The sequence below is a fragment of the Podarcis tiliguerta genome (assembly GCF_965153285.1).
Source record: "Podarcis tiliguerta genome assembly, chromosome: 9".
Taxonomy (NCBI): Eukaryota; Metazoa; Chordata; class Lepidosauria; order Squamata; family Lacertidae; genus Podarcis; species Podarcis tiliguerta.
Window position 1 is genome coordinate 58,352,833 of NC_139542.1, and position 15,796 is coordinate 58,368,628.

The 15,796-nt window shown below is 43.6% G+C and overlaps 2 protein-coding genes across 8 annotated transcripts in view; both read right to left on the bottom strand.

Moving 5' to 3' along the window:
* Positions 1 to 15,796, bottom strand: part of LOC310685618 (uncharacterized protein) — an 850,221-nt gene that overhangs the window by 351,452 nt on the left and 482,973 nt on the right. The gene's annotated exons all lie outside the window — the stretch shown is intronic.
* Positions 1 to 15,796, bottom strand: part of TEC (tec protein tyrosine kinase) — a 75,926-nt gene that overhangs the window by 32,114 nt on the left and 28,016 nt on the right. For 5 of the 6 annotated variants that reach the window (XM_083458219.1, XM_083458220.1, XM_083458221.1 and 2 more), the window contains one exon: positions 3,652 to 3,834. In XM_083458219.1, the coding sequence (XP_083314345.1) occupies positions 3,652 to 3,789 (138 nt within the window). In that variant the 5' untranslated portion in view covers positions 3,790 to 3,834. Of the gene's footprint in view, positions 1 to 3,651; positions 3,835 to 6,095; positions 6,203 to 15,796 lie in introns of those variants that run through there. The other variant, XM_083458217.1, reaches the window with a different exon arrangement.

The following is a 15,796-nucleotide window of genomic DNA, read 5'->3' on the forward strand; positions in this document are numbered from 1 at the left end:
TTGCTCCTCAGCCTCCCAATACAGAACTACTGACATCTGAAAGATACCATACACATTTAACTTAAGATGCTCTCCCCACCCCATGAAAAATTAAATCCCTTGTGAATTTTTAGCTTTAGTTTCTTGGTCTTGGATTGCATCCATCCAACCAACCAGGCACTGCTCAGCACAAGCTCTTACATCAATGCCCTTGCGAAGTTTCAGTACTAAGTAATCATTTTGAAACACATTTTGCATACAGTAATGTAACTGCACAAATGAAGAATATACTGTGTAGGTATTCCAGTTGTCCCTGTTGTACTTTATAGTCACAGTAGTTCCCCAGTTTCTTCCTTAGTTTGTACTTGAAAATACTGCCAGTGCCAACCAATCAGGGATTACCGGTGCCAATGTCCACATACCATACACAACTGGCAAGAGGTCAAGAGCTCACAGTGTCAGGGATGCCCACAGTATACTCCCTGCACTCACATGGTGACATCAAAACACTCCCAGTTCATCAACCCCACTAGTATAGCCATCAATAGGTTCTGGGGTACTTCGGTATTCACACTGAGGCTGTCTTGACTGGGCTGTCTTGCGGCTTCATGGCCTCCATGACAGCCATGGGGCTGTCTCAAGTGGTCATTGGGCCAACGGGGAAAAAGCATCCCCTCAATTTATTCCATGCCTCATGTGAAGGGCAGCAGTCCTGGATATTAGGCAGAAGGGTTCAAATTACCCCACTGTCATGGTCAGTCCACTATCTGGTGAAGTTCAGGCTTGCGATTCCAGTCCCGCTGCCCTTGCTAGGGTGGTGAACCCATTAAGGTGATCTGCCCCAGAAATTTATGGGATCCAATGGACTCCTGAATGCTGTGGAATAATAATAAGCTTTCAAAGAGCACAGCTAAGCACAGGTGATCTCACTTCTTGACTGCTCTCATGTGCTTTCTATGGGGCTGGCCTTGGGATTGGTTTGGAAGCTGCAACCTAGCCATGCACTGTGCTGGCCAACCATTCTACTGAGCCATTTTCAATGATTTTTTGCTGGCCTACGAAGTCATAAACCTGGGACCAGGGTACATAAACCATCACCTTTGTGCTATACAGATCTACTAGGGTGTTAAGATCCTCACAAGAGGCCTTGCTAGTGGGGCCACATTTTACAACATGTTGCTTGGAGATGACACAGAAACAGTTCTTCTCTTGGAACGCTCACTCTTTGGAATGTTCTGCTGCCTGCTATACAGGAGGCGTCCATGGTTAAAAACACATTTTTTTCAGCTAGCTTACTGGCCCATTTTAAACATTGTCTCCCTGATGTTGTTTATTGCTTGCTATTGATTTTATGTATATCATTTAATTTTATATGTTTTTAACATTTGAGTGTTAGAATTTTATTCTGTAAACTGATTCAGGTTCCTTGAGTGGGAAGTGGTGTGTAAATGATTTTAATGAATAAAAGCAACCCCGCTGCTGCCAGGTCCCAGGCATCCCTACTGGAAGTGTTATGAATCCCTTTCCACTCATCACAACCACTATTTCTGGAGCATAGCACAAGAGGGGGAGAAAGGTACCCAGCAGCTCCATGGGCAGGATTCACATGCCTGTAAAGAGCATAAAAAACCTCCTGGGACAAGGGTTCAAGCAGGGAGGGGAAGAAGGGGGAATGGCCCATTTGCCACTATTCTTTCCATAGCAACGCAGATCACGCAACCCACAATTTAAACGTTAATTAGGGTTTGTAAGGCTCTGTGGGTTTTGAGTCAGGACATGCTTTTCTCCAGTGCCTTACCACGTCTGCTGAAGGAGTTGCGGGCTGTACTGTACTACCCAGTGATGCGTTTAAAGTCCCACAATCTGCGAGTGCCATTGAAGTTGGCTATAAAAAGCCTCCCCTTAACCTTCTGTGTGGGTTAAACCACAGAGCCTAGGACTTGCCGATCAGAAGGTCGGCGGTTCGAATCCCCGCGACGGGGTGAGCTCCTGTTGCTCGGTCCCTGCTCCTGCCAACCTAGCAGTTCGAAAGCACGTCAAAGTGCAAGTAGATAAATAGGTACCGCTCCGGCAGGAAGGTAAACGGCGTTTCCGTGCACTGCTCTGGTTCACCAGAAGCGACTTAGTCATGCTGGCCACATGACCTGGTAGCTGTACGCTGGCTCCCTCGGCCAATAAAGCGAGATGAGCGACGCAACCCCCGAGTCAGCCACGACTGGACCTAATGGTCAGGGATCCCTTTACCTAACCTTCTGTGCCCTGATGGAAGGCAGAAGTGAATAAGCCCAGACCTGGGAGCCCATGCCACCAGTTCCTAAAAGGACCACCAGTCCTCCTGAGGGAACTATCCTATAATTTGTAACATTTGCTTCTTTGTTTTTATTATTTAAACTACCTTGGCTGCTTACTGCTCTTCCTTCATGCTCTGCCACTTGGGCCTTAGACTACACTGCTTTCCTTTACCCTCGTCTAGCTTCCTTCTACCTGACCTTAGGATTCCAACCGTGTTACCCATTTGGGATGTTGACTCTCAACGAACCCTGGCAGGATTTACAGTAAATGCGTCACTGGCTGACCTGTACCACTTCACTTTGGCGCAGTCCTGTAATGCGGTCATGCGAGATAAGTTCTACGTCACATACAAAGTGATTTCACAACGCATAAATGTTACAGCCCCTTTTTTAAAAAAATGATTTTAAGAAAATGATATTCAACTCCATCTAGTTCTTTCCCCCCATAAAACAATGCAGTGAATCAGCATGCCACTTCCCTATTCTACCCCCTGCCCGCTACAACTTCGATGCTCAGTCCTTTGTTCAGGGCAGCTGATTTTGCAACAAGCAAAGCATTTTCCAGCTTTGTCAGTGCAGTCTAACTCATCCCACACAGACAGAGGCATACCTCAGCTTCCTTGTACCTTGGCAAGGAGCTGATCGGCACCTCCAAAACCAGGAGAGACTATGGACCAGAAACTTTAAACATTTGCTTTTTGTCGCCTTTTGTGCCAGTGACTTCCTCCATGGTCATTGGGGTCAGATCTGGTCTACTCCTCCTCCCCTTCTCCTCCATCAGTCCATCTGCCTGCCTTCCTGCTTTCCTCCCTCCACTTGCTGCTTTTCCCTCTGCCTCCTCCCTTCCTTTTTCCTCCTCTTGCAACTCTCCATCTTTCTTCCCTCAATGGACTGCTATTCTGATGTGCAGCCTCCCTGGGTGCTCCACTCACACTTCGACCAAATGGAGAGGGGGCCCTGGAAGGCTGCTGTGACAGCCCACACCAATGACTCCACAAAGGTGCCCAGAGGAGCCTGTGCACCTTGCCTGGCCACCCAGAGCCATGGAGTAGCAACTCAGGGAGTGGGGCAGAAGTGTGGGCAGTAGGAGTTCTAGCCACTCCAAGCCAGAGTGTAGAGGTGCGATTTTTTTGTGCCCGCACTGGGCCTGCATCCTTGGCAAGCAGCAACCTGGCTAACCCCTAGGTATGCCCCTGCACACAGAAGGTAAACTACTAAGATAAAGGTTATGATCCTTTCATCTGGTACCAACTGCATGAACTCAGTATGACAAGTAGCAAAGTTCAGCATCATAAATATTAAATCAGCAGAGCAAACATACAATTACCACCTCCAATACACAAATTGGCAAAAAACGAGCAATTTAAACCCAGTTTCCTACCTCTGCACGACCTTCATAATATGCTAACATGGATTTTGTAAGCACAAAAAGCCTCTCTTTGTAATTTAAAGGAGATGTCCTTTTCTTTTGTTGTGATCTTTTAATCAGAATCTCTTCCAGGATAGTGTTCATATTCATTTCAGCCACTTGATCAATCTTTCCCCAGCCATTGAAGATGCAATCCTGTTAAAAAGAATTTGAAAAAGCAAAGAATTATGTTGGTGTCATATTTTTCTGTAACATAGTTTGCCTTCTATTTACTGCTATGCCTCTATCAGTTCACTATGCAAAATGCAGTGAAATTGCTCTTCTGACACAGTAACCCAGAAATCTAGAAAAGTTAAACATTAGGCAGAAAGGTCAACTTTTACCTTAGCAGAGGTCTGCAATGGCATGTTACCTCTAACTGGAGACCTATACTCAGAGGGTATGAAGAACAGCACATTTCAGCTGCTTTAGTGTTGAAGATGAGGTTAATATTGCAGAGAATAAAACATGAGAGCACAGACTTAATGTGCTCTACAGTCATACCTTGGGTTACAGACCTTTCAGGTTGCACATTTTCGGGTTACGGATGCACCGAAACCTGGAAGTACCGAAACGGGTTACTTCCAGGTTTCGGCAATCGCGCTTTGCGCATGCGCAGAAGTGCTGAATCGCAACCCACGCATGCGCAGATATGGTGCTGCGGGTTGCGAAAGTGCCTCCCGCACAGATCACATTCGCAACCAGAGCGTCCACTGTATATTAAATGTGTTTTCAGGCAGAATGGAATATTGTTTCCCTGCCCCCTACCTCTGCCCCCAAATGAATACCTGCTAGCTTCCTGCTGGAGGTCACGGTAGGAAAGGGATTGCACAAAACTGTATTATTTGTTGGGATTCATTTTTGTGTGTGTGTGAGAGAGGAGAATTTGAAAGTCATATTTTTCATCTCTAATCTGGATACAGTCCACTCTATTACCTCAGCATTCCAGCATCTCATTCTGCAGCATATGTAGAGCCAGCCAGCATTAAAGGTAAAGGTACCCCCGCCCATACGGGCCAGTCTTGACAGACTCTAGGGTTGTGCGCTCATCTCACTCTAGAGGCGGGGAGCCGGCGCCGTCCGCAGACACTTCCGGGTCACATGGCCAGTGTGACATCGCTGCTCTGGCGAGCCTGCACCAGCACAGCACACGGAACGCCGTTTACCTTCCCGCTATAAAGCGGTACCTATTTATCTACTTGCACCTTAAGGGTGATTTCGAACTGCTAGGTGGGCAGGAGCTGGGACCGAACGATGGGAGCTCACCCCGCCACGGGGATTCGAACCGCCGACCATACGATCAGCAAGTCCTAGGCACTGTGGTTTTACCCACAGCGCCACCCGCGTCCCACATTAGCTTCCTTTAAAAGAGAAACTGACAGAAGATAGATGGTGGTGTATGTCTGAGTGTCTCGCCCTTGTATGCAGCCCACACACAAGTCTGCTTGGTGATTCCAGGTTTTTTTAATGCTTTCAGAAACTACTTTCTTTAAAAGAAGACATGCTGTTACACAGTACCAATCTTCCCTAGTTTGTATGGTTTAAATAAATTTTATATATTTATATAGTTTTAATTCTATCAACTTTTGGGTGCTGGATATGTCCTACAGGCTAGAAGTGCCTATACTATATTCCATTACATCTATGATACATTTATAATATTTTGCTAAACAATATGGTTTGCAATATTTGCCTCCTCAGGTAGAATTGCCTAGAGCTGTAGAACATGGAGGGAAATAATTAAACAAGGCGAGGAACTGATCATCATCTTCCTTAAAAGAACAGCTTAAATGAAGATGTCATCCCCCCCACATGCACACAGTTAAAACAAAAATCTCAGGTTCATCTACATGTAATAAAAGGTGTGGGATTCAACTAAGTTTTAATCAGAGTATACGCATTGGGGGTAAATGGACCTAACTTAAGTCATGTTTGTTAATTTCAATGGATCTACTCTGAGGAAAATTTAGTTGAACACCACCCAAATGAAACAAAAAATTATTTTCCAAATATAGCATTTGCCTATGGAACTTATTTCCACATGACCGTAAGATGGCTGATTATTCATAACCTTAAAAGGTTATGATTATACTTGGATGGCTTTATCAGCAATGGCTTGCCATGACGATCAAACCCACAATATATCCAGAAGCCGTAGTCTTCTAACCACCATACTTCGCACTTTGACAATAGGAAATGGACATCAATCTCATGACCGATGTATGAAACCACCTGAGCATCCTGTCTGGCAACTGTTAAAGTGCAAAATACTGAGGTAATGGGTAAGTAATTCAGCTTGGCATTCAAATTCTTATATCAAATCAGTGCCACAACTTCCATTGCAACTTTTGATGTCAAAAGAGCTGAACATTTACAACATTTTTACTTCTTAGATTACCCCGTGCAGCCAAACTTACCTGCATAGACAGAGTCCAGTCTTAATATTTCTGCTTTTAGTGTAGCTCCCTGCTGAAAAGCTCTCCTCACACAGCAGCAGCACGTTTTAATAACATCCTACAGAAACTGAGAGGCGAATGGCTCATCTCATTTGCAATAGCTGTGGGAGTTTCAGAGTGTGACCCGCCCCGAATTTCCTTAATTACCAGCTCCACCAGCCCTTGCTTGGCCAGTCTGACTAGATGAGATACTAAGGACTGACAACCACAACTAGAGACGTCAGAGAAAGTTTCAGATGTTCAGCTTCTCTGGCTGTTGGAATATTTATGCCTCTTAACTTTCATTTTGTTTGTAAAAGCAACATAGTATGAACACATATCTGGTGCAAGTTCCATAGGTGAAAATGTAATAGTGAAGCATCAGTTATACACATAAATACATTTGGGTGTGCCAGTGTGTGTATCAAAATACAACAGAAAGAAAACTGAAAGGTGGTATGCATGCAGCCCAAGATATTCTGAATACAGTCATACCTTGGTTTTCAAAGAGCCTAGTTCTCGAACGTTTTGGCTCCCAAACGATCAAACCCCGGAAGTGACTGTTCCGGTTTTCGAAAGTTCTTTTGGAAGCTGAACATCCAACCGGGCTTCCGCGGCTTCCAATTGGCTGTAGGAGCTTCCTGCAGCCAATCAGAAGCCGCGCTTTGGTTTTCGAACGTTTTGGAAGTTGAACGGACTTCTGGAACAGATTCCGTTCGACTTCCAAGGTACGACCGTATTGAATATCCTCACAATGGTTCATCTGGGCTTAGTGAGGTGTGCACTTCATACTTAAAAGTAATCATCAGGCTGCTTGAACCCTTGGAAAAACAACAGCAGTCACCTTGCATCAAGGGCCAGCAAGTAACACAGATCTTGCCAAATGTAAATAAGTTGGATTTACTAGTGATTTATATAGGGTTGTGTCCAGAGGTTGATTTAGGGCAGCGTGGCCGGTTTCACCACACAGGGTGCTGAGCCTAGGGGGTGCCGCAGGGTGCTGCAACTATGTCATAGTGAACTGAACAGAACGGAAAGCGAGAGGTGAGGAGAACTGAATTTTGGCCTCTCACAGGGCGCCGCTAAAATTTCAAAGATCAAAGTCCACCCCTACTGTATCCAATGAAATCATTCCTTCTGTGCAAGGGCTTCCACTTGTCTAATGTAACTTACCCTTTCTTTCTTTCTTTCTTTCTTTCTTTCTTTCTTTCTTTCTTTCTTTCTTTCTCTTTCTTTTTCTTTCCCTCCCCAAAAAAAATCTGCTCTGGAAGGTAGGGGAAAACCCCAGAACAGATCTGGAGGCATGTGGAAGGGGAAGTTCTGTTGCAGAAGTCCATGTGCGAACAGAGTGACTTCAATGGATGCAACCCACAGTCTCTCAAAATGAGATAATACTACTGCGCTCCCTCCTACCCCTTCCTTTCATTAACCTTATAGTAATATAAAAGTAAGTTATGCATACATGAACCTAAACATTCTCATCTGTACATCTAAAAGCCTCAAAAATAATCTTAGGACACTCATTTTCCACACAGGAAATTTTAACACTGGGCTGCTGAATAATCTGAGCTGCACAGGATGAGTCAATGGCAAAATCAGTTCAGGTCCTTAAAACACGGTCTTTTTGTCTCTCACAGCAATCTATGAACTGCGGCGAAAGACATGATAGAAAAATCAAACAAACTTGCTTGTGGACACGGAAGAAGAATTTTACAATTCATGTACCAATTAATACACAGAAATCAGCCCAGCTCAGCATCAAATTCAGTGTCTTTACGCAGCTACAACCACTATCAAACAAACAGGCAAAGGCACCTTTGCTCACTTGCAATCAGGTTTAATCTTGAAGTCGCAAACAGGACTCTGGACCAGATCTGACCCATGGAAAGACATTAGATAGCAAAATCTCAGTCACCAACATAAAGTAGCAGAACTCCACCACCTTTGCGCCCTTTTCAAAGCGGGACTTCAGGAACAAATTGCTGCTGATCACAGGTTTAATTAGACTGATTTGAAGGATGCAGCCATTGCAAGTTAGAAATGATTAGGCTTATTGTAAAGTTGAGGAAGGGATGTTGATAGCTGGAATAGCTCAGTCGGTAAAGCATGACACACTTAATCTCAGCGCAAAAAGTTCCGGCATTGTAGGTTAGATTAGATGACCCCTGTGGTGCCTTCCCAACTCTACAATTCCGTGATTCTATGAAGATGTCTGTAATCACGGTTCAAGCATATATTTAATTCTTAACGTAAATCTCGTATATCTGTAGGGATAAGAACACAGACAACTATAGAAATATATACAGTGGTGCCTCGCAAGACGAAAAGAATCTGTTCCGCGAGGCTCTTCGTCTAGCGGTTTTTTCGTCTTGCGAAGCAACCCTATTAGCGGATTAGCGGTTTAGCGGCTATTAGTGGCTATTAAAGGCTTAAGGGATTAGCGGATTAGCTGCTAAAAGGCTATTAGCTGCTTAGTGCCTTAGAAAAAGGGGGTGGGGAGCGAAAAAAAATCGCAAGAATCGCAAGACATTTTCGTCTTGCGAAGCAAGCCCATAGAGAAATTCGTCCTGCGAAGCGCATTGAAAAACGGAAAACCCTTTCGTCTAGCGGGTTTTCCGTCTTGCGAGGCATTCGTCTTGCGGGGCACCACTGTACAGTGGTACCTCGGGTTACATATGCTTCAGGTTACACACTCTGCTAACCCAGAAATAGTGCTTCAGGTTAAGAACTTTGCTTCACGATAAGAACAGAAATCGGGCTCCAGCAGCACGGCGGCAGCAGGAGGCCCCATTAGCTAAAGTGTGCTTCAGGTTAAGAACAGTTTCAGGTTAAGAACGGACCTCCGGAACGAATTAAGTACTTAACCCGAGGTACCACTGTAAACGGTACACTGTTATAAGATTAGTCCTACAGAAAACAATGTTTCTCTTTCTCCTTAAGAAGATGTTAAATACAAAATGACTCTTTGTGGTGTCCAAAACGGGGGGGGGGGGGGGATGCCTAAAATCAATACATCCCCTTCCAAGAGGTTCGTTTATACTGCAAACAAACCAGCTGAAGGAAGCCAAAACAGATGAAGTATCTAGTACAAAGCAGTGGGTCTGCCATGTTGAAATCTTGCTTGCTCTTCGGCAAGAATAGCTTCCTCAGTTATCCAATCCAGTAGGTCACTGTAAAGATACTTTGCATATAATTTGCTAATTACAGGTAGCAAGCTAATTGGTCTATATAGCTAGCCCTTTTTGACTACCGCTGTGGCCCAAACATCAGGAAATACAGTGGTGCCTCGCAAGACGAAATTAATTCGTTCCATGAGTCTCTTCGTCTAGTGGTTTTTTCGTCTTGCGAAGCAACCCTATTAGCGGCTTAGCGCTATTAGCGGTTTAGCGGCTATTAAAGGCTTAAGGGATTAGCGGATTAGCTGCTAAAAGGCTATTAGCGGTTTAGCGGCTTAGAAAAAGGGGGTGGGGAGCAAAAAAAAATCTCAAGACTCGCAAGACATTTTCGTCTTGCGAAGCAAGCCCATAGGGAAATTCGTCCTGCGAAGCGCATTGAAAAATGGAAAACCCTTTCGTCTAGCGGGTTTTCCGTCTTGCGAGGCATTCGTCTTGCGGGGCACCACTGTAACTCAGATGAATAAATAAATGAGAGTATTACTGCCAGCAGGGAGGCCCACCAGTCGATGTTAGATTTCAACCATTCTGGGGGCAAATAGTCTAAGCCTGGCGCTTTATTATTTTTAAACTGTGAAATGAGGTTATTGACCTCAGTTAGATATACTGGAGGCCAGTCTGGTAAGTTTTCCAAAGATTCTGCTATTTGGTTGACCTCATCATCCTGCCCAATGATAGAGTGACATTTTGACACTTTGGCGCCCTATCTGCAAAATTTAACAATTCCAAAATGCAGACACACTTTCACTTTCGCAAGATTGAATGTACTGCCTTCGGCTGTGCTTGAGGGCCGATTTCAAAAAATTCCACTGGAAAAACGGTTATGTTCATGTGGAGGTGGCAGTATTGAGTCAGTGCCACATATGTTTCTGGCTTGCACGCTTTACAAAGATTTGAGGAGTGAGGTTATTACCCCTCTATTATTGTCCATACCGGGCGTTCAGCCATTGCTACTGTGTTCTTTCTTTTAGCAGATCATGATGACCAGGTGACAGCAAAAACTGCAAGGTTTTTAGTGGGGGCGATTAGAATAAGATCCATTATTTGATTATTGATGTACACCTCCAAAATGCATTTTGTATAGTTAAGTTTTCACCTCTGTCTTCAGTACATTTCATTTTATTGCTACGGCTAGTGGCTGATGCAAAACAAAGATTCTTTTGAATGAAGTAGCTTAAAATTACCGTATTTTTTGCTCCATAAGACGCACCTGACCATAAGACGCACATAGTTTTTAGAGGAGGAAAACAAGAAAAAAAAAATCTGAACGAAACAGTGGATGTATGATTTTTGCGGTTCATGCTGTGGCCACAGCCATGATATGTGATTTGACGGTGAGTTTGGGGTAGCCCAATGCAAAAATCCTGAGGATCCATGTGCTTTTACCTCCCCCCTCCCAGGCAGCCTCCTTTATCTCTAGAGTCCCTTATCCCTCCCAATCGCTTGCCGATCAGCTGCTCAGCAGTTTTGTTTCAACACCCACTTCCCTCTTTCTATAAAAAAAAAAGGCATGATCTGCTTTTCGCACCTGGGCAATTCGGCTCCAGGGACCACGCATTCGATCCATAAGACGCACAGACATTTCCTCTTACTTTTTAGGAGGAAAAAGGTGTGTCTTATGAAGCGAAAAACACGGTAGTTTAATATTACTGCTGTGTTCTCTGCATAGAAGCAAAACTCTGCACTAGTGTGTCAAATTTAGCAACAAAAGCTGGATGCTGCCATAGCTCAGTGGTAGAGCATCTGCTTTGCATGCAGAAGGTCCTTGGTTCAATCTTCAGCATCTCTAGGTGGAACTTAGAATATTTCCTGCCTGAAATCTGTGTAGTTGGTGTGTTCAGTACTGAGCAAGATGGTCCATTGGTTTACTCTGTTATAAGGAAGCTTCCCATGTTCCTATAGCTAACATGAATCATGCAAATCTGGCACCGAGGAATGACTTCCCTTGTTTTGCATAATGCCTTCTACAATTTATTTACTGATCTGCATAATTTTTGCTGCTTCTGCTAACTGATGAGAAAGAAAGACAAGAATCTATGCATGGCACTAATCCCCACCACCCCCATGCCTTAGGGACAGAAACACTGCCAAGCTGAGCAAATTCCTGAACTATACTGAGAATGGGTAAGGAAAAAATGGTGGGTTTTGGTTACAGAAATGGCCATCGGCATAGAATCCACTATGTTCAGTGGTCTTTGGACAAACCAAGGTGTTCAAATATTGTGCAACGTGTACAGAAATCAACTTTTCACTGCATATAAAAGGTAAGTATAAATCATAGTTATGACTGCTGATTTCTGGGGCATTGGAAAACAACTTTTGATGGAAGTTACACAGATACTAACGTTGGTATATGCTAAATATATATGGGCTCAATATCTATTTCCCTCCAATTCCTGATATACTTCTAATGTGACCTTTAGTGCTGAATACATTTCCACCAGTGTTTTGTACTCTCTTCCTGCTGCCGAAAAAGGTCATTTAAATATATTTCTAGCAAAGACTGTCATATGAAGTGGAAACAGGAAAAAAATGTACTAAAAGGAAAAATGTGAATGCATTATGGGACACTAAAAAGAAGAAGTCAGATCAGAACACATTCATCTGCAAAAGGAAATAAGACTTTGAAGCTCTCTTTTGTCTTGCAGATGCTATTCTGTTTTAAAGAATGACAAAATGATAAATAAGCATTTTCAGGTATGTTTCTAATTTCTGAACTTCAAGCTGCATCCCAAAATGGACTATTTTGCCTGCAAGATGAATAATGGGCTTGATGACTCTATGTCTTTACACAGGAATACGCAATACCTGTATGCATGGATGTTCATATCTAAACACGAAATATTTATGGTTGAATTATGCTGGTTTACTGTAATTGAGCTGGGAGTCAGTAACTCAGTTCACACATTATGCAAAGCCAAGCCATGGCTTAGCACACAAACATGCAAGTGTGCTGATTCCCAGAGAGGTGAGCTCCTCCCTGGTCTTACTGCTGCTTTCTACCTGGGGCTTAGTAGCATGTCATCTGAACATGAGGTCATTGTTCCTCTCACTACAGACAAACCACAAGCTGTAAACCAAGGGCAAACTCAAGTTCAGGTGAGTCCTACTAAGCAAAATCATAGCTTATAGACATCAGAAGCATGGCATCAGCAGGACCAGAGAAGGCAGCAAATGTGATCTGCCTTCCAGGAGCCTGCATGCTTGCACGTTCACACAATAAATGTAAGGCATAACAGTCTATAATATAACATTTACTGTTGTCTTGCAAAGCCCCATGCCTAGCACTTTGCAAGATCCATTAATCAGCTGTGCCTTTGTGTGCACAGTTTGATTCCATACTGTGTAGAAGGAAATGGATTACCTGACACCATTGTGATGTCAAGTGATTGCCCCTGCCAGTCTATAAAACTTGCCAAAAGGTAGCTTGGCTTTGGGGTGGGGGTGTTTAACAAACTGGCCAGCTGTCTGGATCTAGTTCCCCACCCCTGATTTTAACCCTCTGTTTTCCTTCATCTTTAGCAAATCCCCCCTCAATTACATTTCTCTGTTTCCACAATGTTCCCAAATCACTAGCTCAAATTCTCAGGCAAATGTAGTTGAGCCAGACAAAACGCCACACACATTAGGAAGATTCCTCCTTTTCAAGGTTGAACTTGAGTCTTATTTCACAACAGTTACACAGAATGCTATAACCGGGATCTAGCATTTATACTGGGACTAGCAAATAGAGGCCTTTAACTGCTTGCCAATGTTAATTTTTCTTGATTTTAGTTTTATCTTTCGTAAACCACTTTGATGTAGTTGGGTATGCTTGTTTGTTTTTTTTACAATCCAGAGGCATATAAACTTTATGAAATAAATAAATATATATCAGAAGCTGATGTTGGCCATCCCTATTTTAAGGCTGCCTGCATGTTAACAATTCTGCAGAAGCAACAACAGCAAATGAATATTGTGGAATTGGTTGCAAAATCTGACTTCCTAAGGATCTTGCATCTCTTTTTTAGAAAGAGCAAATGTTGCAAAACAGATGCTTGAAAGCGTGTCTAAAGACTAAAGGTGTGGTTACAGTTTTCCTCATAGCTCTTTGTCCTTTACCATCAAAACTGATTATGCAAAAGGTAAGTAATTACGCACAGCTTGTTTAATTTGCATAACTTATATATGTTACAGTATTCAGTGCTTCTTGCAATATCTAGCCTTTGTTGATACTGGATTTTTGAAGCACACTGCTCCAGTGGTGTAGCGTGGGTTGTCAGCACCCGGGGCAAGGCAAGTAATTTGCGCCCCCCCCAACCGCTGCACTGTCCTGCCCCCAGATAGTCCCTCGCTCTCTCTCCGCACCGCACCACACGCCTGGCACCCTCCCCTCCACAGTGGGCGGCAACCCGGCGGCTCGGATCGGATTCGCACAGCCAGCACTGCAGTGAGAGAGAGTGAGTGAGCCAGGTAGGGGCAGAGAGCTGCGAGTGCGAGCGCGCCCCCCCCCCAGATGTTGCGCCCGGTGCGGCCGGGCCCCCCTGCACCCCCCACGCTACGCCACTGCACTGCTCCTGTGTCTTACCAATTATTCCTGAACACACACAGCCCCATACTCTCCAACTTGTCTCAGATGAAAATAGGAATGTTCTGTTCTACATCAGGAAGCTTCTCCTGCGTTTGATCTCCCACACACACACATCATATACACATATACATCTGTTACCTTGAGCCAATTACAACCTCTCAGCCTAACCTACATCGCAGGATTGTTGTAAAGAAAAAAAAAATATGTGAGGGAAGGGATCAGGTACAACACCTTCAACAGATAAATGGGATGAAATAAAATTTTAGCTGTAATCAGCCTTGAGTCGGGGGGGGAAAGGCAGGAAATACTGTTGTTGCTGCTGCTGCTGCTACTAATAATAATACAGTCAAACCTCGGTTTTCAAACGTCTTGGCTGCCAAACATTTCGGAAGCCAAAAACCCAGAAATGAATGTTTCCGTTTCTGAACGCGCCTCGGAAGTTGAACAGCTTCTGAGGCGCATTTCTCAATTTTCCCCGTTGAACTTGAGGCAGCCCTTTGATCCTCGGTTTTTGAACGTTTTGGAAGTCGAACGGCCTTCCGGAACAGATTACGTTCAAAAACCAAGGTTCCACTGTAATAAAAACTGAGAATGATAAGGAACATACCAGAGAGTAAATCCGATTGAACTCAGTGGGACGCACCTTTGAGTAAAAATGCTTAGGATTGCAGTGTAAGACTGCACAGTCTTTACCCAGTTACCTGGGAGTAAACATTATTGAATACAATGGGATTTACATCTGAGTAGACATGTAAAGGCTTGCAGTGTAAGGCTCAATTTACAATATAAACACTCCACATATTTCCTTTAAAAAAATGCTGGCTGCTGAAGCATTGCAATTAAAGGATTTAAAGTGGATTTGTTATATTTTCCTTTAAAAATAAAAAAGGCTTTGTATGCCAGCTTCATTTAGTGCAGGTATTTTATTTTCAGGATAAACAGGACTCCGTTTTTGCACCTACACACAGCAAAGGCTTCTGTTTCCAATAAGGACTCTGTGTGTGTGTGTGTGTGTGTGATCTCTCCACCACTTTTAATTGTATTCCTGAGATTTGGGGGAAAGGGGAAAAGAAAACCAGGACATTCCAGATCAGATCAGAAACCAGGATGGCTTCTGTAATTCCAGAACTGTCCCTGGAAAATGGGGACACTTGGAGGGTATGCAGCCCTGGATAGCTCTCCTCAGACGCTGAGGTTCTGGGTCCCAGTTTTCCATTCCGTCAGGATATGATATTGGAAAATACAAAAAGAACTCTCTCACATTCCATGCATGTTTACACGGAAATAAGTCCCTCTATGCTCATTGAAACTGTTCCTTAAGTTCCATGGGCTTCAAGTAGGTACCTGCTTACCTTTCCAAATGAAACCATTGGGGCTTAAGGCAGATCTGGAACTTGACTAGAATAACTGCAACACAAAATTACTGTGTCGTTAAAAGAAGTTACATTCTAGTCTGACTGCGGACTCAGAAGGTGGCATGTGACATTTCACACACTGATCAGAATCCTATTGCAGGGTGAGGCAATGCCATATCATAAAATCTGCTTAACCTTTTCCCCATATATGGCATTTGCAAGCACCAGGTTCCTCCATGCCAACCTCTAATCATATCAAAATCTAAGATAAATTCCTGACAACAGCTCATGTTACCTACCAATAAACAGTTATTTATGCTAAATCTTCCACAACCAGCTGAGACCAGAAGAAGAAGGGGAAAGAAAAGACTAGAGTCTTCTGTGAAAACTGCATCATCAATTCCTCTGGTTGAAATTAATCAGGAGATCTTAATCTGAGTTCTTCTTCAGAGAATGCTGTCTACCACAGTATGTAGGTGCTGGATAAGATTAAGGCAGCCATTTTACAAGATCTTTTGACTTCTTTTCATATTTGTCTCCCCAAATGAGCTTCTGTAGAGTGGTACATTATTCCTAGGTGACTGA